At 34.7% G+C, this 25,701-nt stretch overlaps 1 protein-coding gene across 1 annotated transcript in view; it reads left to right on the top strand.

Moving 5' to 3' along the window:
• The first annotated feature begins 12,886 nt into the window (after positions 1–12,886).
• The window catches only part of LOC129221265 (thyroid transcription factor 1-associated protein 26-like), a 35,442-nt gene continuing 22,627 nt past the window's right edge, over positions 12,887–25,701 (top strand). The window contains exons 1-2 of the mRNA XM_054855720.1: positions 12,887–13,044; positions 21,403–21,517. Of these exons, the coding sequence (XP_054711695.1) occupies positions 13,014–13,044; positions 21,403–21,517 (146 nt within the window). The 5' untranslated portion in view covers positions 12,887–13,013. The remainder of the gene's footprint in view (positions 13,045–21,402; positions 21,518–25,701) is intronic.

Genomic DNA, 25,701 nt, shown 5'->3' with positions numbered 1-25,701 from the left:
CCAACTGAAATGGCCCTGGATTTCAATCGTAAACGGTCAAGTATGACAGATATGGACATGGATGAACTTCTAACATTTATAAAAAATGAAGTTCAATCTCGTGAAGCAACAATTCATCTGCAGAATTCTGAAAAATATTCTTCAAGTAGTAAAAAAGAAAAAAAATAAACAGCAGACTAGTAATTACAAATGGGATATTCCCACGAATTCTACATTAACTACAAATTTAAAAAAGTGTTTGTATATTTTGCGATTCAACAGAACATGATTCGAAATCATGCAAGTCGAAGCCTATTTCTGACAAACGTGAAAAATTGCGGAAGACTGGGCGATGTTATGTTTGTTTTCGTAAATATCACCTATCCTCAAATTGCAAATTTAAAACTGAGAGCTGCAAAATATGCAATGGTAACTTTCATCACACATCAATTTGTACCAATACGACTTTCAAACCCGCAAATGTAAACAGAGATACTGGGGGAGAATCAATTATTACTTCAGTTTCTCATTGTCGGAAAAATATTACTAATGTAAATACTAAAGAGGTAATTTTGCAAACTTCATGCGTTAAGGTGGAATCTGATTCGAATTCTAAATTGTCTTTAATTCTTTATGACACGGGAAGTCAAAAAACTTATGTCACAGAAAATTTAATTTCAGAATTAAACCCTCCAGTTTTAAGGCAAGAAAGACTTCAGATATTTTCATTTGGAGCTTTTAAACCGCAAATTAAAAATTTTGATGTCGTTGAGTTGAAGTTATCTCATGTAGATGATAAATCGCGTTGTATTCATATTGAAGCGTTAGTAACAGATGTGATTTCGAGTGTTAGTATTCACTCCCCACCACTTAGCAAAGAAGTTATGACTAAACTAGTGTCATAAAAGTTTTCGAGTTGTGATAACGTAGGTGGTTCTCAAATCGAGTTATTAATTGGTGCGGATTATTTTTACCAAATCTGTTATGGACCGGTTGAAAAGTTAACAAAATCACTCTTTCTGTGTGATAGTTTGTTGGGGTACTCGCTTTGCGGTTTTGTAGAGGATGGGTCAATGAAAGGGGAAAGAAAATCTGTAGTTTCTCAGTCGTAAGTAGCAAGCTAAGCCCTGATAATGAGCTCGAAAGCTTAAGATTTTTGTGGGAATTGGAATCACTCGGGATTATGCAATCTAGGGAAAATGTTTCAGAAGTAGAAAAGGAAATAATTGATAAATTTGAATCTAACTTAAAGTTTGTAAATAACAGATACGAAACTTCTTTATTATGGAAGGAAGATAAGTCTAAGGTTGCGAATAATTTCAGAATTGCAAGAAATCGCTTTGACGATTTAAGTAGAAAACTTGAAAAGGACATTAATTTATTTGATAGTTATAAAGCTATTGTTTTGGAACAGGAACGTAATGGGGTTATAGAACCATGTTCTGATTCAAACATCGAAAATAGTTATTTTATGCCTCATAGATCAGTACTAAGAGAGGATAAGGTAACCTCTAAAGTTAGAATGGTGTTTGATGCTTCTTCAAAGGAGAAACATTTAAATTCTTTGAATGATTGTTTATTCCCCGGACCTAATCTTAATCCAAACGTTCTTGATATAATACTTAGTTTTAGGAAACATAATGTTGCATTTTGCGCCGATTTAGAAAAAGCTTTTTTGCAAATTGGAATTGCGGAAGAGGACAGGAATTACCTGAAATTTATATGGTTTAGTAACGAAAGGGGTGAATTAAAATTTGAGATTTTCGAGGGCGGCTTTTGGGGTAAGCTGTTCTCTCTTTATTTTGGCTTCTACGATCAAGCATCATATTAAAAAATATGAAAATCATCCCCAAGTAGTTAATATTTTGGATTCATCCATTTATGTAGATGATTTGATATCTGGTGCGAAATCTGATAAAGAAGTGTATTACACATCATCGACAGCTTCAGATATTTTTAAAGAAGCTGGAATGAATTTGCGGAAATTTAATACTAATTCCGTAAAACTTCGAAAAATGTGGGAAGAAAAGGGAATGTGTGAAACAGCTGAATTTCGTAATGATACCTTAAAGATCTTGGGTTTACTATGGAATACCAATTCTGATAGCTTGCATTTTGACGTTCCAGACTTTCGCGAGGATTGTAAAATCAATCCTTCAAAACGCGTTGTTTTGAAAACTGTTCTAAAGATATTTGACCCTCTTGGAATTCTTTTACCATTTACTGTTAGGATGAAAAGTTTGTTGCAAGAAACTTGACAGCGAGGTATAGGATGGGACGAAAACTTACCTAATGATCTAAAATACGAGTGGGAAAGTTGGTGTTCAGAAATTGATCATTTCCCAAGTTTGAGATACCCCGTAAATATTTTCCGGGGGGTTTAGAAAATTTTGATACCGTAGAACTTCACATTTTTTCTGATGCAAGTCCTAAGGCTTATGGTGCTGTTGCATATTTTCGATGTGCCAAAATTGATAATGAAATTCGGACCAGTCTTGTTTGGGCAAAATGTAGGGTTTCCACTATAAAACGTTTGACAATCCCTCGCCTCGAACTTATGGGTGCGATAATAGCTGCTAGGATGTGCAAATATTTAAAAACTGTTTTTAGTTCTCATGTTTTAGATGTCCATATTTGGTCAGATTCCATTGTCGCGCTACATTGGATAAAGGGTTCACCGATAAACTGGAAGCCATTTGTGGCAAATAGGGTAGAAGAAATACAGTCTTTGACTAACCCCAGAATTTGGAATTTTACTCCAGGGAAAAGCCAATCCTGGAGATTTGTTGACCAGAGGGGAAAGTTTAACTAGTCTTGTAGAAAATACATTATGGTTTGAAGGTCCAGATTGGTTATCAATGCCTAAAGAAAGGTGGCTGAAGCATGACATTCTTCCCAGCAATAATGATTATTTGATTGAAAAGAGGTCCAAATTAAATTCTATTCAGCTTTCCTGCAATGTTAAATTACTTACAGAACCATTGCTGGATTTAGGAAAATTTAGTAAACTTAATCGTGTATACAACATCACCGCTTGGATTTTCAGATTCCTTAATAACATTAATAAGAAAAAGACTAAGCTGTCAGGTGAGCTTACTACTGCAGAAATTACAAAATCGGAAAAATATTGGTTAAAGTTAACTCAACAAACTGTGTTCACTCTTGAGATTGAAGACCTGAAATGGGAAGAACCTATCAATAAAAATTCTCCTTTATACAATTTAAACCCTAAATTGGATGAAGATGGTTTATTATATTTATCGGGAAGACTTCGCTTATCTGATCTGCCTCTAAGGGAAAAAAATCCTTGGAAACTCCCGGGGGGGGAACAATTCACCAAACTGCTAATTCTTCAGGCCCATGAAAAAGTTTATCATTATGGAGTAGCCACAACCTTGGCGCATCTTCGAGAAACATATTACATCATCAAAGGAAGGAAATATGTTAAATCTGTGCTGAAATCTTGCATTATTTGCAAAAGATTTAAAGTTAGACCTGGCAAAGAAAAAATTGCTCCTTTACGGAAGGATAGGATAATTGAATCACCCCCATTTGAGACCTGTGCTGTTGATTTCGCCGGCCCTATTTTTATCAAAACTAAATCGGGCCCGGAAAAAGCTTACATTGTGCTCTTCACCTGAGGAGTTACTAGAACTGTTCATCTGGAAGTAGCATCTGACCTCAGCACTGAAGCCTTCATCTTAGCTTTCAAAAGATTTGTTTCACGTAGAGGACTCTGTAAAATTGTATACAGTGATAATGCCAAGACCTTTATCAAAACTGATAGTTTACTGAAGGAGATTTGGAGTAAGATTTCCAAAGCTGAGGTTCAACAGTATTTTACTAAAAACCGAATTGTGTGGAAATTTATTGTACCTAGAGCTAGCTGGTGGGGTGGGTTTTGGGAGCGTATGGTGCGTTCTCTCAAAATGCCCTTGAAGAAAGTTTTAGGACGATCTTGCTTGAGCTATGAAGAGATTCAAACCACTCTCACTGAGATCGAAGCTGTTATAAATGGAAGACCTTAACTTACGTGCATGATGAAACTAACGAGCCATTTTCCCCTAACTCCTTCTCATTTTCTGATAGGCAAGCGCCCAAATTTCTTTCCTGATATTCCTTCTGTGGCAGAACCAAAATCCCACAAAAAGACCCTCACGAAATTATTGAGATACAGAGATCAAATTTTAAACCATTTCTGGAAGCGTTGGAGAACGGAGTACTTACTGGAACTTCGATCTGCAAATCGCATCGCTCCAATGGATACTCCTACAAAATTCCAAATTGGAGACGTGGTTATAGTTCATGAAGACAAGGTTCCAAAACACATGTGGAAAATAGGAGTTGTTAAAGACCTTTTTTTCGGCAGACTCAAAAGTTAGATCTTGTACTGTTCGAACGCCTTCAGGCGTTGTGAGGAGACCTATACAATTACTGTATAATTTAGAACTTGACATTGAGTCAGTGACTCAGTAAAAAAAATCTTCCGCATAAAAATGTCATTTCTGTTTACTTTTAAATTGAACTTTATGTTATTTCATGTCTAATTCAGACTGTTATATATTTTAGTTAGCTGTTATTCATTTGAAGTTTACACCAAGTTTGTAAGTATGTTAATTTGTTTGATTGCTATTATGTTAAAAAAAAAAAGTTAAATATTTGAATGTTGCTGAACATTTCAATTGTTCATCCTGGGGGAGTGTGTTGAATCTCCCTTTTAGTTTCTTTTGGCGAGAAAATATCTCGCCAAATTTTTACAGCAAACCTAAGTTTAAATTGAAAGATTGCTTTAGGTTTTGTGATTTGATTGATGTGGATTTTGAAGGGAGCCGCTGGCCCTTGAAATACCAGCATGAACCATTCCTATGGTTTTAATTTTATTTTGTTTATGTTAATAAAAGTTAGTTTTGTTTTAGTTGATGGTTGTAATGTGGTTACTTGTGTAACATTTTGACCAAAAGAACAGATTTACGAACAATATTTAAAACCTCCAAAATTGGAACTGCTGAGTTCTTTCAGACCACAACTAATTTAACATGCCTAAATCAAATTAGCGCACATGTTGGATCTCTGACAGTTGTCAGCATCGAACCCATGACCCTTTAGCCACGAAATCAATGCTTTACTAAACTCGACCCATATCGACCGCATACTCTTTAACTATGTACCGAAAGCAACCTGATAAAAAACTATGAGGCAGTATGAGTAAAAAATGCCTTCAATTTGAAATAAGAACATATTTGAGAAAACTTAATCATTCCATAAAATTGTTGCAGAAGCTTTATTACTGTGTTCCCGTAACAAATTACATTACTATGAAGAATGAAATTAATTCATTGTAAAACTGATAACAGCTATAATTTTTTGCTTTATGTCGGAATGTTCTGTATGTACAGCAGGAGCAGAATCCAAGAACTAAATTTGTTTTTGTTTTTTTGGGTATGCTGGAAAGCTTATTTTGCATTGATACGAGCGGAAGAAGTTTTGAGTTATAGCTTTGTTGCCCAATAACAGTGTTCATTCTCAACATCAAATCAAAATGTATTGAGTGAAACTGAATCAGAAAATTGGTTTCCAGCAGATGAACTTTGAAGTGCGATTTTGATTCATACTCGGGCATGGACAGTGTCATAGGTTTCTCAAATGAACATTGTTTTTAATATCACGAAATTTGTAGTTACACTGCCTTTTCATCACAGAAATTGTTTCTGGAAAAAATTCCCTTTATGAGCGCAAAACATTCTACGTTGTAGGCAGGGAACATCAAAATTCAGCTTTCTTTTTAACGGTGTTATTTTGTCTCGCACAACAAATGTGGCTACTGTTTTTCTTTGAGTGAAAATAGTTCAGTTCACCAAAAGAGTCGACAAAATATTCATCTCAGCCGTCATTCCTCGTGTAAAACATTGATAACAGCTGAAAATATTGATGTCGTTTTGCTCCACTTAAAGTACCCTCATTTCATGTAGAAGTTCATACAACCTTTTAAAATTTTTTGTTTTGGATATCCAGCATATTTCATAAGGACAAGTTGTGGTTTTTACTGTCTACCTATGTCTTCATAAGATTTCTTAAATAGGCTTGACTGGAGAAAACAAGATTTGACAAAATAAACTATTTCTGATGCTTCATCAAGAACTTTTCTCGTCAAGTATTTACTTGATTATGGTCATGACGAATAACATTATGACGACTACACTGCAATCTGGAGCGACATTTTTTATCCTTCATATTGATTCTTTTATTTTTCTTGAAACTAGGGGAAAATAAATTTATTCAACAGCTATCTCGCGGCGGAACGCAAGGGTTCCGCGGAACACACCTTGGGAAATGCTGCACTAAGAAATACGTCTAGTCACAGAGTTAATAAGAGTGAATAGTTTCCTGAGAGGTGTCTCTCCATTATCCCTGTCATCCAATTGCCAAAGTTGGTCCTCTGAACGAGGCAGGGACAGAGTTTGCTTCAATCATATCCTACACATGTTCAATTGGTGACAGATCAGGACAACGGTGGCCACGGAAGCATCTGTACACCTCGTAGAGCATGTTGGGAGTGCTAGCACTGTGTGGTCGAGCGTTATCTTGCTGAAAAATTGCATTGGGCACCCTCTGAAGGTTGATTGCCACCGGCCACAACACATTCTGCACGAATCGTTTGGCTTTGTCCTGAATACGAACTAGAGGTTACGTGGTATCATACGCAACAACACACCCAAACCATATAATGCCACGTTGGAGAGCGGAGAGGCGCTCCTCAGTTGCTGCCGGATTAGACTTGTCTCCGTGTCGACGCCACACTCGTGTACGGTGATTATTCGTGGAAAAACAGAAAAAAGACTCATCTGAGAAAATGACGCTTCGTCATCCAAGTCGCTCTAGCACGGCACCATTCCAAGCGTCGATGTCTATGCTGTGGGGTCAATGGCAGTCTTCTTAATGGACGTTCTGAGTGCAGGCCACTTGCAATCAATCGACGGGACATGGTTCTAATCTATATGGGAACATCCAGAGGCCCCAGAGGCAAAAAACTCACACACACCTCCAGGGTTCGAAGATTTTGGACAAAATTTCAAGGCTATGCGTGCTAAGCTGTCTCCTGGACGCTGGCACGCCACAAACTGAATTTCACAATCTCTTTGACGTTACTTTTTTTTTTTTTTTAATATGCAGAGATATGTAATATAAATCATTCATTATATGTATTGTGCATTCATGAGGAGAAGACACTTCGGACCGAATTCTCGAAGGCAGAGCTAATTTTAGCGCGGGGGTGATCGCTACCGCTTTCAATTGAGACAATCCTAACTTTAACTGGCATTTAAATAATTTGCGAAAATGTCTTTGTGTTCTTTCCTTTCGTTTTCTGCTTCGCGTAATTGTCGTCTACGGGGAATCTATATCTTTTAAACTGAAAATTTCAGAACTATGAACATTGTATTGACAAAAAAAAAAGTAAGGTATTTTGTTTTCCGAATGAAACATTTCTATTAAGGATAGGCTTTCTGAATTTTGAACGATATCCTTTCAAACACTAATGGCCTATCTTCGAAATTGCAAGTGCGCTGATGAAAGAAAAAAAAGGGGGGGGGGGAGCTGAAAAATTTCATTGCCACACAGACTGGCATTAAAATGCTTAAGGGTTGCGTTCTTTTCGTAAACTTAGTATCTCCATCTCCCTCTCTCTTTTCTTGAGGGCGGGGGGAGGTGATTCAGTAGCTCTTAGGGTTTGGGTCTTTGATGCATCTGTATGGATTCTACAAAATTTCAGGTCATATAGAGTGGATATACAGTCAGTAGATCTACAGTAGCAGTTATTTTTAAAAACTGCTGAAAACATTATTTGAACAAAAGTTGCCCCCCCCCTCCCCTCCCCCCCCCCCCCCCCGAAAAAAAACCTGGTTGAACCAAAGGCAGGGACTGGCCAATTGTTCCAGAAAGGATTTACATGTGAGAAATAAAAGTAAATGAGAAAACAATAAAAAATCAATCTGAAATATATCAATGCAATTGACTATTAAAATCAAGGTTATTTCTCTAAGCATTGCATGAGTGTTAATGTTTAGAAATATGTAATAATTTTCGGTGCGTTATAAAAAGTGACTTTGGTTGAAATACTGTTTTAAAATTATAGGTTCTTTGGCAGGGCAGTCTTAAGAGATGACGACTACCCCCAGGGCGAATATTTTCCAGTGCGGGGAGGGGGGGCTAACCAACTTCGTTTCTGGGGGGGGGGAGAAACGAAGTTAGTTATAACAGTTCAGTACACAGTAGCTTAACGTCCACACGGATTGTCCATAAAGAATATTACATTTCACCTTAGCCTCGCCCCTCATCACATCCCATGCAATGTTCGATGAACATATTGCTATAAGGAACGTTTTTATTTGGAAAAAAAAAATATGTCACATTTCTTGTAATCCCCTCCTTCTCCCTTGAGACTAACTGTCAGAAGTTCATGAACCTCGAACTCTCCCTCCCTACCCCTTTCAAGCGTGACATCATTTGTGAACGGTTCCTTAGGTTTGCTCTAAGTCACCAAAATCGCACTAACAATTGTTTTAAGGGAAAAGACCGGCTCCCCCCCCCCCTCCCCCCTGGATAGCGCTAGTCACAATTTTTTAATGATCATGTATGTTTTTAACAAAGAATCATATCGCACCCCAGCAAGGAAAGTGATACAATTCAAAATCTGGGAAAACCGTACCGGCTATTGATTTAAAATCTAAATTCAATGCTCTTTCTCCACACAAAGTTAGCTCACCTAAATAGTGAGGGGGGGGGCATAGAAACGATTTCATCGATAATGACACATCATTAAAATTTCATAATTTGGAACAATATTTTTCGAGCTTAAAGTATGCATTATGTATCTATACTTCAAAAACTGATTAATAAAGAACACAGAATAAGTTGATTGCGCATATTGTAATATTTGAGACTATATCGCTTAATATTACTATTGCGTCAAACCTTAACTTTCTTCATTGCTGTTTTTTTTTTTTTTTTGGTTGAGTCAGTTTCGTTGCCAGTGTGTTGAACAACTGAACAGGTTGACTATAGCAACGTTTCTTGATAAAAATTACGCATTTTACATTCAGAGTCAAGGACAGATCCAGAAACTATTCAAGGAGGGGGCGATTGATTTCACACCATCACCCTTTTATGAATTCGCAAACCTCCGCCCCCCCCCCTTCCAAACACTATGAAAGATCGTCTCACTTCAGTTATTTTGGGAGGGGGGGGTAGACTTCCTTTTCTACAAAATTGCGGAGGAGTGTACCAAACCCCATCCATTACCTTATCGCCATCAAAGGTGTCCCATAATAGTTTCTTTTTTTTTGGGGGGGGGGGGAGGGAGAGGACTTCCATATTTTCGAAACTTTCCTGAGAAGAGCCCTTGAACCCTATAACCCTATTTAATATCATCTAAAATCGTCTAAAATTGAGTTTTTGGAACTTTGAAATACTTCCTATACAAAGTTCGGATCCCTATCACTAAAGTGTAAAGATATGTGCGACAATTTCATTTTCCAGACAGCAAGAGCTTCGTCAAACTATTGACGATAGGCTAAAACAATTTTCAACTTTAGTATCAAAAATATGCCGCGGAAGAGTTCTGCATCTCGATTCAAGGAGTGGGCGATCGCCCCCATCGTCCCTCCCTTGTATCCGCCCTTGTTCGGAGCTGTATTAGAATACAGGCAACAAACTTTTGCCTATTTTATGATCCCCACACGTAACGCTGTTCCGTAGAAGTACTGGAAGAACTGAATTACTTTAAGAGTAATTGAAAAAACTTGACAAAAAAAAAAAAAAGCGTATATATTTTTTTGTATTTACAAAAATAAATATGTTAAAACAGTAACATGAAACGTTGTTTCAGGCACATATTCAATTATTCTGTAGATAACAACACTGGCATGTGAAAAGCTTTAATTTTTGTTTTGTTCCTTTTTTCATTTCTGAGGAATAAAGGCCATATTGAAAAAAAAAAAAAGTACTGAAGTATTTAAATGTGTCACACAGAGTGCAACTTACCTACTGACACTTCCAAATCTGTTCGTACACTTTAAATGTGTGTGGTTAAAAATGAAGTGCCTAGGAATTGAAATAGTAGTTCAATACTTTTTCATACTGTCTCTACATGATTACATCAACCCAACATTTTTTACAAAATATTGACTGTTTGAAATGGGCCAAAAATGAGGTGACAGAGAAATATTTTCAGAAAAATTCGAAATTAAAGTTATTGTCTGTCGTTTTCTTTTTTTATTATTTTTTCAATGCGGAGAAAGTTAAAAAATCTTTTGGCATTAATTTTTGCTTGTTCACTTCACAAACCTACGTATTATTTTAAAAATGGCTCGTAATCGCAAAGTAACAACAAACACAATTCGAAAATGTATTAATTCTTCATCATATTCAAAGTAGAACAGTTCGAAATATTGCAAAAGTAGTTCATTTATCCCATACCACCATGTAATATTTAATAAACGCTTTAAAGAAGAAAATTGGATCGAAAATAAGGTGAGAAATGGTTGACCAGCAAAGTTAACAATATGCGATTAGAGATTTATAATTAGAAAATAGATTAAAAAAACCACGTTTGAGAGCTGTAAAAGTTTCTGCAGAATAGAAGGAAAAATTTTCCTTCCAATTTCACCTGCAACTGTTCACCGTGTTTTCAGAAAATGTTTACTTAGCGTGAAAAACAGAAAGTTTAGGATTTCCTTCGCAAAATCAATCATAAATTAACCCGAAACCTATAGATATACATTGCAAATCTTAAAATACTTTTAAGTCCAACAACTCTCTTTGCAGCACACCTTTTTTTCGGTAGAGAAGGTTAGGGGTGATTTCTTAGAAAATTATAGAACACTTCTTAAAATTATAGTCTTCTTCCAGCGCGATAACGATGGCCAACTGGCAACCTTTCTCAGTGTTGGTCTGAAGCCTCATCCCCAAAAGACGCATGTAGAATCTTCCGATACCACTTGTTGGGGGCGTGGCCAAGTCTCAACTTCTGAAAAACGGACAATAGGGAGTGAGCTGAGAAAACTTCAAGTTTAGAAAGGGGCAGGTAATTACTTAAATTTGAGTACGTAGAAATGTGGGGTCCGGGGGCTCTCCACCGTAACATTTTCTAAATTCTTTTTCTAAAAACTCAATTTCAGATGACCTCTGGTTTGTTAGGAAAGGAAAGGCTTGAGGCCCTCCTCGAACATTTTTTGAAATTTATTATGTCCTAAAAAGACAATTGTATACAATATTTGTTGACATTAGGGAAGTAATGGGGCTCAGAGAGTGTCCCCAAGAGATTTTCCTTGTCCTCCGAAGTTTTTTGAAATTGAAGTCCTAAGAGACGTCTATGAACATTTTATCGGGAGGGATTCTCCTCCTAAAATTTTTCGAAATATTAGTTTCAAAAAAGCAATTTTTGTCATTATTTGTTAATATTAAAAGAAAAGGGTTCGGGAGTCCTCTACTTATTTTTTTCAAAATTAAAATCTTAAAAACGTGGTTTTCGGTCGTATTTTCTAACATGCCTAACGCTAAAAAAATTGCCGGTAACTTTTTAAAATTAAAGTTTCAAAAACGGATTTTTTTTTTTTTTTTTTTTTTTTGCAATAGTTGATGTTGTTAGAGGATAACGGATAAGTGTTCGGTGGCTCTCTTCTGAAATTCTTACGAAATTGAGCCCTGAAAACAAAACTTGAGATGCTCTGTTAGGTTTTTGGAGGGGAGGACTTCGGTGTCGTTGCATTTTGAGGACTTTCCTATTTTTAGAAGAATGAGGAAAATATAGAGGAGATTGGAGAGGGGGGGGCAACTAGTTAACCAATAATCTGCAAACTACCGGATGCTTTTAATTAAAGATCTCCAAAAAAAATCAAAATTTTTACCAACATTCTTTATTTTTATTTCAAATAAAAATAATTTCCGTTTCTTAAGACATGTTCTTTTCTTCTCTTCAATAAGAAAGAATATATTTGAAAAACCGAATTCAGCTCGGCATTTAGGGTGAGAACGGACGCTGCTCCCCCCCCCCCCCCCCCCCCTCTTCCTCCTCCTCTTAACACATCACGGTGACGAGTGCTGAGAGAAGAAATATTGAAGGGGCATACAATCAGGAAAATACGTCAATTAATTGGTTCATTTTTCTTTTAAAGCATTTCTAAGATAAAGTTTTTCAAAAAAATGGCTCCTAAATAAAAACAGAATTTAAAAACTGTAAAACTACATGTTAATAGATGCTAGAGATTCGAAGTCCTACATAAATAATGTCATGTAAATAGTCAAATTGAACAAATTTTGTAACGGGTGTGTGTGGTTTTCGGTTTTTTTTTTTTTTTTTTTTTTTTTGGAAGGTGCGAACTTGGATATCTTTTAATCTGTGGATAATTCTGTGGTTTGGAGAACCGGTAGCACTGACACAGAGCCACCAAAAGCAAAAGTTCGTGCACGTGATCAAAAAAAAAAGAAACCTAAAAATTGCGTTGCACGTAAATGTGTAACCACGCAATACCCAACAGTAGATACTTTTTGGAAACAGGCTCCGGTGCCATTGACGAAACGATTGATCCCGATTTAAAAACTTTTAGGGACTCTACAGTTTCAGAACGCTTGCGATGGTACTAGAGTCCCTACATGAAAACGTAAACTACGTCTTCATATAGGGACTCTAGGGTGATATAAGTGCGACTGCGACTGGTGTCATCTATTTCCGAATGTACTCGTAATCAGCACTGAAACTTGCGGTTTGAATTGCGGTCGACCGATAGATCATAGAACGCTGCAGTTCGTCACCGGTTGGCAAGTCGTAACAGGCGAACGCACCCAAACTTCTCTCCTGTCTCTCCGCACTGTGGCAGTTGCAGCTGTGTCTGTAACTGGGAAAACATTGTTTACATTTTGGGATTAAGAAATCTCAGAAAATTATTTTTGTAAAGAAGAAAGAGTGCCTAGAATTCACTTCAGAGTGAATTTCGTTTGTATAATTGTGCCGTTGAACTGAAAGGTGTATTCAACAGAAAATGCCAAAGCCTGTGCGAGGTTTTAAGAAAGGTTTTTAAGCTTAAATATCATTTCAGTCGATCAAATGCTATTCTGAGCTTTCAATTATTAAAAAAATCGGATTCTGATTTTTACGTCTTGCTTTTAAAAAAATAGGCTTATTAATTTTTTTACATTTATGTTTGTCTTGCGGTATTTAATATTTTGAAAACAAAAAGTTTATGAAAAACTTTGAATGTGTAATTTCATAAGGTAACCTGTTAACTTTATGTTTTCAATTAGGTATTTACTTTTATTTCTTTGGGATATTTCAATACTTAAGATCAGTGGCCGAGCATGGGCGTCAAGTTGAGTTTATTGAGATTGAAACTCGACCCTTATTCAAGGGGACACTATTCACTCCAGGATCCCCCTTACCTACAGCTAATCATGGTTCAACCAGTTGGATTGGACCCCAAATACAGCTGTGGTTTTTTGAACCAGACCAGAAACCGAGCAATCCCTGGTCCAGCACCCCCACAGACATCATCTCAGTTGGAAAGCATTGTGGCTATAAGCATATTTAATATTTCAATTTATAGGATAGGTAGTCAAAATTAAGGCTTGAAAAGTGTTGAAAAACACACAAAGCCAAGTTTTAGCATTATCTAAATGTTCCTTTGCAGTGTGGAAAACATTTGTTTGGGGGGGGGGGACTAATCCTTTTCTAAAGACAAATACATTTTCCGTATGAAATAATGATATTTAATACTGAAGTCAGTGATGGCGGCGATCGGGGCTCATAGTGCAGACTACTAGTTGAATTTTTACAAGGTGTTTCAAGATGTTATTTCTCCTCTTAATTTTTTTGGAGAAGGGGGGGACTCAGTACTTTTTGAGGGGTGCATCATTGATCTTGGCTGGGGGGACACCGTGCTGAAAAAGTGCCCTTTTTATAACAAATAGTGCCCCTTTCAAAGACCAGCACCCTGCCCTTTTTTCTTCTAGAGTGAACACTACTATTTATTATGAGCATTGACTTTTAACTGAGTTGATCATCATGAATTTTCTCATGATATATGCTCATACATGTGCACATCTCGTTTAGCTGGTATGCAGTCAAATGTTGACATATTGTTTGTTCAGTGTGTTTTTATGTTTTAATTATGCACCTCCCTTTTAATGCCAGCAATTCAATGTTTCAAAAGGAGTCTTTAACTCTTTTATTTATTTATTTATTGTGGCATATCTGTTGATATCAATGAAGGCTGAAAAGATATCAAAAATGAGCACAACGTGGAAATACCTTGCCTAGTAAAAAATAGGAAGAACTTTAGCTGCAGTCAGTGGCATAGCTAGGGAGGGCCAAGGGGGCGATCTACCTCTGGCGGCAAACTTTTGGATAGGGCAATTTAACACCTTTGATGTAAAAAAAATTCCAAATGAGGGAATCATACTTTAAATCTATTAATAGAGGCAAAAATAAAAAAAAACCTTCAAAATGTAAATTTTTGGCATGATTAAAAGAATAAAAGCACTACTACACAAAATATGTGTTGTTCTTATGAACATATGAAAGCATAATTCTTTATTTTTCTCTTCTTTTACCTTAAGTTATAGACCAAAAGGAGGGCAGAGAGAACTCAAGAGGCAAAAGTATTTTTATACCATAGATATCCAAATTGAGTTGTCCATCAGTGCCAGACTAAAAAGGGTGGCGAAATGGGCCCCGGTCTCAGACAGCAACTTCTACATTAGTCAAATTTAAGTGCAGAGTCAAAATGGAGATCTAAAAGAGAACTGTGACCCACCTAGAGGTAGAGGTGCAGATTAGCGGTCGCCACTTGCCAAATGGCGACCAAAAATTTCAGTGCTGATCGCCACTGGGTAATCAAAAAAAAAAAACCCCTCAATGCTTGCATTGTGTTTTGGAACCAGTTTTTTAAGCTGTGGGGCTATTTAGGGAGGCATGCTGCATTTAAAATCGTACTTCGAGCGAAAAATTGCATTTCGGGATAAAGATTTCAATTCTTTTGCATCCTGTAAATATTTTAATATTTTTGATAATCGGAAGTTATATTGATACAGGCTACCTTAAATTAGCTTATTTTATGTTTAATTTCAATTAATGGATTCATTTTTGTTGGCCCCATGCTTCCTTTGTAATCGTAAATCGCGAGCAACTGCACTGGGTTGAGATTTCAATACTTTTGCATCTTGTACATATTTTGATACTTTTGAGAAACGAAAGTTGTTTTAACATATGCTACTTTAGATTAGCTTGTTTTATATTTAATTTTAATAACAGGATTTACTTTTGTTGTTACTTCTTACTTTTGAGATATGCTAACTTTATCGTACTTCGCGGAGAATTGCATCTCATGTTTGATATTTCAATCCTATTGCATCGTGTAAATATTTCAATATTTTTGACCATTGGAAGATATTTTATGACAGGCTACTTTAGATAAGCTTATTTTAAGTTAAATTTTAATGAATGGATTTATTTTCCGACCCATGCTTTCTTTATAATCATATTTCGCGGGGAATTGCATCTCGTGGTTGAGATTTCAATCCTATTGCACACTTTGTACATATTTAAATATATTTAACAATTGGAAGTTGTTTTGGCACAAGTTACTTTAAAGTAGCTTATTTTAAGTTTTATTTTAAGAAATAATAAATACTCTTCCTTTTGGGAGACGTGCCAACATTGCACACGGGATTGGCAAAAAATTATTTCCAGTTTTTAAGATTTCAATCCTTTTGCATCTTTTGAATATTTCAAGATTTTTGACGATTGAAAACCATATATAAATGACTAAAAATTAATAAATTCAGTTTATAAATTTATTTATTTTTGCAAGCTTTATTTTATTTATTTATTTATTATTTTTTTTTTTTAACTTATCGGTTATCGTAGTGGTTTAGCTTATCTCCCAATTTAATCTTAACTCATAATTTAATGGAGTTCCTCGTGGAAAACAAAGATTTAGAGGACAATAAATTAAAATTTAGGGATCATGAATCATGATTTATGCGATTCCTCTAATATTCAAGTTCCATGGGAAGACTACTTTTTTTTTTTAGTTTTGTCAAAAATTTTTGCCAGAAGAGTTATTGAAGTTAGTGTCCCACTCTTCCGACATTCTGGTTAAAATTGCTTCAGGTGATGGATTCGAGTTCAATGCTAACTGAACCTAATTTGCCAGCTGATTATGGCAACTCAACAATAAAAAATACATGCAAAATATTAGGACCTCCAAGTGAAGCAGCTTTTTCAGAATGGAAGAAACTGAAAAGACCCATACAATGCCATTTTAAAAACACCACTATAAAATCCAATAAATTTACGCTTTAAAAAAATATTCAAAAGTAACAATCAAAGAAAATAGCTTATTTTGTTGAAATCATATTTAACAAAATATATTAATATCCACAGTGAAGTGTCCCCGCTATCAGAACTTTCAATCATTCATTCTTTTTGAAGAACTTAAACGAGTTCATGTATCACAGTCTTTTAAACTTTGACTCAATTTTTGACTTAAAGTATGTATTACAAGTTCCAGTGCCAATTTTTTCTGCAAAAATAATAGGTATTTGTAAAGCACAATTTTCCAAACTATGTAATGTGACAATGGTGTTGCACATGTATATATTATCATATATTACAAGCTGTGACTAATTACTGCAGAATACATTTCAAAAGATTAGCAAGTAGTTTTACATCTGTATAATGCACTAATATATCATGTTTATATTGAATAGATCTGTCTACTGAAGTTTTAATTAGCATTGACATTAGCGACATCCTATTTCGATCCAAATCATACTCGAATTCCTTCAATGAGAAAAATAAAATGATGACGGGTACTGACTTTTATTATGTTAAGATTTTTAATTTACACGTGTGTGTGTGTGTATATATATATATATATATGTATATATATATATATATATATATATATATATATATATATATATATATATATATATATGTGTGTATATATATATATATGTGTATATATATATATATATATATATATATATATATATATATATGTGTATATATATATGTGTATATATATATATATATATATATAGCCCCCCCCCTATTTTTGAAAGTGAAATCACTTTAAAATCCTGAATATACCCCCCCCCCCCCCTTCACCTGAAACTTTTCCGATCATCTTCATTTGCCACTCCCTGCAAAAAAAGGATAACATTTTCTGCTTTACTTGGAAAGCATTTACAAAGGTTTAGTTTCCCCCTCCATGTGCAGTTTTGCTTTTCTAAAAAAAAAGAAAGAAAGAAAGAAAACACAATGATTTAAAGAAAACAAAAATGGTCTCCATAGTTTATTCCTTCCAAAATGTCTAGACTCCTTTTGATGCAAGGGAACCCTTTTTTTTTGTTCATAAGTATTACAAAAGAAATTTATACGTTGTACTGCTTTTTATTCCATTTGGAAGGAGCATTTTTGTTCTGATTTGTGAAACTGAACGATCTTCAACACGGAGCCATTTTGAAAACGTGACACCATTTTGGAAACGTGTTGCTTAAAAAGTAGTGCGAAACTTAAAAATAACCTTTTTTAAAGGAGAAATAATGTAATTGAACGAGTTTAGGATCATCAGAAATGTAAACTTTACTAAATCGAGTAAGAGATTTGTCTGTGTTTGCGTTCGCGATTTTTGCAAAGCTCAGTTTTCGAAATTACAATCTTCGTAACGAATTTGCGGCCGTGATTGCGATTTTCGCTTCTTTTCTGAAACAAGAACATTAAGATTTTACTTCTTTTACTGTAACCTTATTACTTTCAGTACATAATGAATTTTCAAGCGATAAATTATATGGGTTTTGCCAACTTAAGGTGCAAAATCCTTTCTTTCGAAAAAAAAGTGCGCCCTCATGCAATTTATTACTACTAAAAAATTATGACAAGTTTTTATTAATTAATTTCTCTTTCTTCATTAATATTAACTCTTATTTACTTATTATTTCTTTTCTGTACTCTAAAATTAATACTACTAAAAACAATTATTTTCACTAATTTTTCAGAAAAATCTCGATTATAACCCCCCCTTTGAAATCAACAAGTTTTGTTTTGAAAATAGGGGGGGGATAGATATATCTTTATTATATATATATGAGAGAGTAGTGTTTTTGGCTATTAAGAATTTGAAGTGGCTACCAAAGTTTTTGGTGTTAGTAGCCATTGGCTACCAAAGAAAAATTTCAGTCTACACCTCTACCTAAAGGTGACCAAAGATAGCAAAGTTTGGTGTGTGTTTTTTAGCTTTAATTTTGGAAAACTTCTGTGGGAGAACCCGTTATCCCCATACCCTTTGTTAATGTCACCAAAGATAAGTAAAAATTGCAGTTTTAAACTTCAATTTTTAAAATTTTCGTAACAGAGAGTCATTTAACTGGTTCTTCTATTTAACTTGATTGACATGACCTGAAAGGGTGGCTTTTGGGGAAGAGATTCAATTTCAAACCATTTCCCGCAGAGAACTTTCAATCTTCCTTGTCTCCAAAGGGAGCCTATTATTGCGTTTTTAAAGCTTCAATTTAAAAAAAACTTTGGCAAATAATGCTCCCCCCAAACCCTTATCTCACTCTCTCAAACATCACCATAGATAGCTTAAAATTTGGTTTTCAGAAATTTCCACAGGAGTGTGTGGAAATTTCCTGAAAAAAAATAGTGCAATAATCAACACATTTCAATTTCAGGAGGGAGCCTCCTCCACCCTTTGTCGTCTTTTCAGGATGTGAGTTTTGAAAATGTTCCAAGCTCCCGTACCTAACTTCACAGCAGTTTTGATAACATATATCACCCCACCCCCTAAGATCCACGAAGATATCCTACAATTGCGTTTTTAAGGCCTCTCTCCCCTCTGTTGTTATAACATATTCAAAGAAAGGCCATTCTGGACAAGGCCCTGATCTCCTTACATCACCAAAGGTTAAAACTAACTTTAGCTTTGAAGAAGTTTTGGAAGACACCCCCAACCTCCCTTAATTGCAATTTTTTAAATAAATTTAGAAAATTTCTCTGAAAGAGGAACCTGACCCTCCCTGTTTTTGTAGGAAAAAAACTGGTAAAGTATTTTTTTTTTACAAAAACTAGTAAAGTATTTTTTTTTACCCTTACCTTGCACAAAGTTTTCAGTTTTAAGTTAAATAATTTTCTATCGTATTAGTTATGTCTCAGGGAAAAGGCGGCAAATAGAGGAACTGCCCTGGGCGGTGGAAACTATAGATATGCCACTGCAGTCTTGTCCTCCCTTCCTTAATTTCCCACCTCCCTCCCGGGACAGATACAGACTACAATTTTAGAGAGTCATGCTAAAGAATGACCCCCCCACCCCGAACGAACCTATGATTTTGGGCACGAAATATTTCTTAAAAGTCTTGAGTGTCAATAAAAAGTACGAAATCAGTCAGGAATAGGGCTCCTTATAGGCATAAAGGTAGCAAGTTAATTTTATAAGCAATGAAAGAAGATATTTCAAAAATTTATTTTCAAAAAGAAATTAATTAATTAATTGAAAAGACAACAGAAATCGTGTACGTTTTATTCATACAGTGTTTGAGCACAATGTGGACAAATACTATTGTTGACGGCTTAGAGGGGGTCATGACCCCCATGACTCTCCCCTTGTATCCGCTACTGCTCCCCCTCCCCCCCCCATCACTGTTATTATCATGTACTATCAAATTATACATACTTTCTGTTTTTATTAAGACTTGCTCCAAATTATTTTTTTTTTCTTTCTTTTTTTGCATTATTTTTTCCTTTTACTCTCATTTGTTTGTTTACTAATTAATCATGAGGTAATTTTTAAACTATTTCATTTCATTATCATAATGGCTCTCCGGAGACTAAGGCTCCGGGACCTGATAATATTTATCCAAAAATTTTAGTTGAATGTGCGGAGGAATTAGCAGATGTAATCGTAAATATTTTCAATGCTTCTTATAACTCGGGGACAGTGCCAGAGGACTGGAAGCTGGCTAACATTACACCGCTCTTCAAGAAAGGGTCTAAAGGGAGTGCGGGAAATTATAGACCTGTGAGTCTAACTTCGGTGGTTTGCAAAATTTTTGAAACATTGATAAAAATTAAGATAGTAAATTTTCTAGAGACTAATAATCTATTGACTAGTTTTCAGTACGGTTTCAGGAAAGGTAAATCTTGTGCAACTAATTTATTACATTTCTATGACAAAATTACCATGGCTTTGGACAATAAGAAGCCTGTAGATGTTGTTTACATTGATTTTCAAAAAGCTTTCGATAAGGTACCGCATGTTGCTCTACTTAGCAAATTAGCTGATATTGGAATAGGAGGGAAAACTTTCATTTGGGTAAAAAACTGGCTGACCGGAAGGAAACAAAGGGTAGTTGTAAGGGGAAATTATTCTAATTGGAGTGAGGTTTTAAGCGGGGTTCCTCAAGGATCAGTGTTAGGGCCTGTTTTGTTCATTGTTTTTATGAACGATATTCACAAAAATATTTCTGGGAACATGAATTGTTTTGCTGATGATGTCAAAGTTATGGGGACTGTAGATAATGAAGAACAAGCAAAACAGCTGCAAGAGAATCTAGATCATATTACGGAGTGGGCTGATAAATGGGGTATGGCTGTTAATGTTGGGAAATGTCAAGTGCTACATTTAGGGCATGGAAATAAGTGTACAAGTTATTATTTGCAAGGTTCAGTCATTAGTCAGGCAGACAAAGTTACTGATCTGGGGGTCTTAATAAGTCAGGATTTAAAGTTTAGCCAACAGTGCAGCATTGCTAGTAACAAGGCCAATAAGATGCTTGGGTTTATCAATAGATCTATTTCAAACAAATCTAAAGAAGTTCTTCTGCCCTTATATGGAAGTTTGGTAAGACCTCATTTGGAGTATGCTGTTCAGTTTTGGTCTCCTTATCTTAAGAAAGACATTAATGCATTGGAAAGGGTTCAAAGGCGAGCTACAAGGCTAATAAATGGACTTTCTCATTTAGACTACGATTCCAGGCTTAGAAGGCTAAAAATGTATAGTCTTGAGCAAAGAAGAGACCGAGGGGACATGATTCAGTTGTTTAAATTTATTAAAATGAAAGATGTTACGGGGCTGAAGTTTAACACTGAAAACAGGACAAGGGGTCATTGTTTTAAGCTATTTAAATCTCAGGCTAACATGGATGTTAGGAAAAATTATTATTTTAGCAGGGTAGTGGAACCTTGGAACAGTTTACCGGAAAGGTGGTAATGAGCAAGGGAGTAGATAGTTTTAAGAGGGCCATTGATCTTCACTGGGGATTGTAAATTGACTAGGACCAGTCTAGCTGGGCCCAGAGCCTGTACTGGTCGTCACTTTTGTATTTGTATAATGGCTATAGTTTTATTATATTCCTTAAAACATTTCTCAGGAATGGAAGACAACAAGAAAAAAGCTATTGTGAGAGAATATTGGAAAATGCAGAAGGGACCAAAGTCAAGGAATCCAAATTATTCTAGGATTGCTATTCCTTATAGAGATTTTCAGTAAGTTTATTTTGTTATTTGATGCTGATTTTTATTGAGTAAAACTTAAAATGATTTAGTGCTGTAATAATATTTTACTCAACTCATAGTTAGTTAGTTTCATATTTAGTTCACGGAATTGTACTAATTATCCAAGTTTTTAACTAAATAAAATGTTGATTTTTATGAATATTATACACATTAATCAATTAGTAGTTCTCTCTGATCAAAAATGGGCAAGGTGCTTCCTGATAAATGAGCACTTTGGTTTAACTCCGTTCAATTTATTTCAATTAAAAGGACACTTCAGGAAAGAATTAAGTAGTAAAGAAGTACATGGTTTTATATCATAATCTTCTCAAGTCATTCTACTTGACAAGCAAGTTGAGGGAATCGCGTTCCAAAGCTTGATTAGCACGAAAATTTGCCATTGTAATCAAGTATTTTTTTACTTTAAAGGGAGGAGGAAGGCATATTGCCGGATGTTTTTAAAAAAGTAGGAGGTGCATTAAAAATTACCGTTAAAAAGGCAGGGTGTAGAACCTTCCTGAAAATGTTTGGGTGAAAGAATAATCAATGTTCCACTAAAGTATAAGATTAAAGTGTGAAGAGCAAAAATGGAAACTAACTTAAGTAGGTAATATTGCCAACTTGGCATGTTCCTTGCAATTACAATTCTCCTTAGTATTCTAAATTCAGTTTGTTAATTAATATAATTTTGCTTTCATTGGTTTGGTCTAGAGATGCACTGAAGGTTCGGTTGGTATTCACATTGATGCCTATTCGGCAAACCAACTGAATATTCTAAACAAATTTAATGAAGTTGGTAAACAAACATTTTTTCATTCATTGAATGAAAGTTTAAAGTATTGTACCATAGTACAAAATTCAAATAGTTACCTACTTATTAGTTTTATCACACTTAATATAATTTTAATCTAGGAGAAACTTAATTTTGTGTGTTCAAATTTTTCTTAAATCTTATGACACGTTACATTCACTTTACTATTACAGTCTACCCATGTTTATTGTGGTTAATCCTTTCCGAATCTATTTCAATTTCTGCAAAGTAGAATTCTTTATTTTTAAATTGAACATGTTCCTATGTAGACCGTATAAAACTTATTTCCGACTTTTTAAATATGTTTTTTAACTTAGAGCCCTCAAGACACAAAGTAACACCCTGATTGTTATTACCACACACTATTACTATTACAAAATATAATCTATGCAAAATGAGAAAAAGAAGTGGATTAGATGCAATAAATATCACATTGTTATTGTTTTATAATACACTGTTCTTACCTGCTACAGTCGAACTCACTAATAACAAGCTCAAAGGGCATGTGATATTTGCTTGTAATAACCAATGCCTCGTAAAAAATAAGTTGTGAAAAACTCACAAAAATTCACACACACTGACTTTTTATTGTAATAATTTCTGGTTAATTTGCTTTGAACTGCCTTATTGTCTGATTGTATCTTTCTTGTGCATCCACAAAAAATCGACACTTGCTCCTCTGACTTCCAAAAAAGGTTTAAGTTTTTCTGCACATCAAAAGTCATTCACATTGAAGGTGCTTTAGTTTTTAATTCTTCACATTTGTCATTATTGTCATCACTTTCATAATTTTTTTCATCTGCATTTGCTTGAATTTGAGCTACAATATCCTCGAAAATATACCTCGGAAAAGATAATGTATTGTTGAGACAGCAAATATTAAATTTCTACTACTTCTCTATTCCACAAACTAAAAAAAAAAGAACCGTCTTCATTTTTTCTCAGGATGTATTACTCACCACTAACTTTCAGGTGATTTCAGAGTGTCAAAGGAATTTTTCTAAGAAAGGATAATCTGAGCTGGAATTCATATCACTAGAAATTTTATGAATCAGAAACATTTTGCTCACTTTAAGCAGTGCTTACTCGTCAAGAGCGAGTTATGCTCCCATAGACTTATCAGCGTGCCAACCAAATCTTCCTGATTTTCTCACTAGAATCGGGTTCTTGTTAAATCAGGTCTTGTTATAAGCAAGTGGCTGTACTATTAATCTATGAAAATAGCGCAACCTATTTGGTGATAAAATAGGTGCAAATTAGTGACAGTATCTTTCTTGCTCCTCCTCTACATTCTATCTTTATGAAAGGTAATGCTTAAATGTTGAAAAGCAAGTAGTTAAACACTATTTAAAAATGTATTTATTACTCAGCAATAATGCCGCAATGTATTTAAGGGTTGAAATCTGATAGATTCCATACACTTTGTTTTGCGAGATTCCATACGCTTTGTTTTGCGATCTTATTCCCCTCTTCCTGAATTAACACTGCTACAGTCCTTCAGGAGAGACTAAGTTCAGAGGAAGAGATTACAAACCATATTATTGTTACTCTTTTGAAGGAAAGAGTCAAAACAAGTGCATAAAAAAGCTGAGGACTATATTTAAAAAAAAACAATGGAGTAAAGCCGCGAAAGTTGAAGCACCTCTTCCAAAATTTGTTATTTGAAAAGTTTCAAAAGCCTAAAATTTACAGTTCCATGCTTGCTTATTTTAAGCTTGGAAATTGGTTTGTTAACTTTACTGATAATTAACTTCATAATTAATGTTACTTATTTTTGCTCCAGGCAATTATCAAAAAGCAGATATGTGTTTCCCTTTCCAATTGGCTGTTTAGAGGGTCTAATTGTAATCTCACCTGTGACTCCCTATGTATGCACTCTCCTTTGGTTTTAAGTACTTACAGAAATAGAATCTGGAAAAGCTATCTTAAAAATTTTTGACTTGTTGTGTTTCTTTGCTTTCTGCATTTTTTGGGTTGAAGGATTACTATAAACTTTGAATGTTTCTCTCATTTAAACATTTTGGTGTTAGCCTTTGCAATTTAAATTCTTCAAATTGGTTGAATCTTGCTTTATGACTGAAGATAACGAAATGGTTAGCTTGAAAAAGAAACATGATATGTGCAAAGAAGATAATAGTTATGTTTAGTTAGCCAACAGTCTAGATTTTTTTCTTCTTGCAATATGCTCTTCAACTGCTATTTATTTTATTTTATTCATTTTTTCCCCTTTAGAAACCTTACCTGTCATTATGAATAGTGTAGTTATCCTTCGATTCTCTCAGCTATTGTTTGCTTATTGTTTTAGAAATATTGTAATGGGGATTATTTTTCTATAAACATTAGCATAATATAGTTCTTTTCAATTAATTTTTACTTTGCATTTAACTACAGTAGAGTCTCAAAAATCCGAGTCTTGAAAGTTCGAGGTTCTGCTTAATCCAAGGTGCTTCATTCATATTTTAAATTTAATTTTTTAGTCGCGCAAAAAAGATTTTCCTTAAAATCTGAAAATAGAAATTTTGCCTTCTGTAAAACTAATTAACTTCCAACAGGAAATAAGTAAAAGACATTCAGAAGTTTGTTTCAACAACTCTTAAAGAGACACTCTTAACACACTCCTAAGATATGTATTCAAAGATGCCTCGGAGATAATAACTTGATACGCAAAATTGACATTGATTTTCGACAGAGAGGTGTTAAAATCCCTTTTGGAGTATCTGATTGCAATAAAAAAGTAGGTGTACAACTCGACGCCACATGAATTTCAAAAAGGAAAATTTTCACAACTAACCGTTTTTGTGATATGCAAGATACATCTCGTACATACGCACTCTGATAGATACAGAAAACTCGTCCAAATGGTATCGGGCTCAGTCAAAATGCATGTTTTGGTTGCTTAAAACAGCGCAGATAAATAAGCATTGATATCGTGAAAAACTAAAATCAGAATTCATTTAGACGCCATTAAAGCGTAAATTTACGTTGAAATTTGAGTAATAAATTTTGCGTGAAGAAAATACTTCTTTTTCTTTGCACAAGGAAGGAAAACGTGTCCCTTCTATGTCATCCAAATAGTGTCAATTTTCAATCTGGAAGAATTTTACGGATAATCCGAGTTTTCAGTAATCCGAGGTGACATGAGCCCCAATTAACTCGGATTTTGGAGACTGTACTGTACTAATATTTCCTTTTTTTATTTTAGTTTTTTTATTTATTGTTTTTTATATTGATTATTATTTTTAATTTTTAGTACTGATAGCCTAAAATTGAAACAGCAAAAAGGAAAGATGAGTAATTCGACAAAACGTTTTAAGGAAAATGAGTTCATAGTTTGAATCTTATAGGAGCATTTGTTTATTACTTT

The sequence above is a fragment of the Uloborus diversus genome, chromosome 4 (assembly GCF_026930045.1).
Source record: "Uloborus diversus isolate 005 chromosome 4, Udiv.v.3.1, whole genome shotgun sequence".
Classification (NCBI taxonomy): Eukaryota; Metazoa; Arthropoda; class Arachnida; order Araneae; family Uloboridae; genus Uloborus; species Uloborus diversus.
The sequence above is the reverse complement of the archived record's forward strand: the minus strand, read 5'-3'. Positions and strand labels throughout refer to the sequence as shown.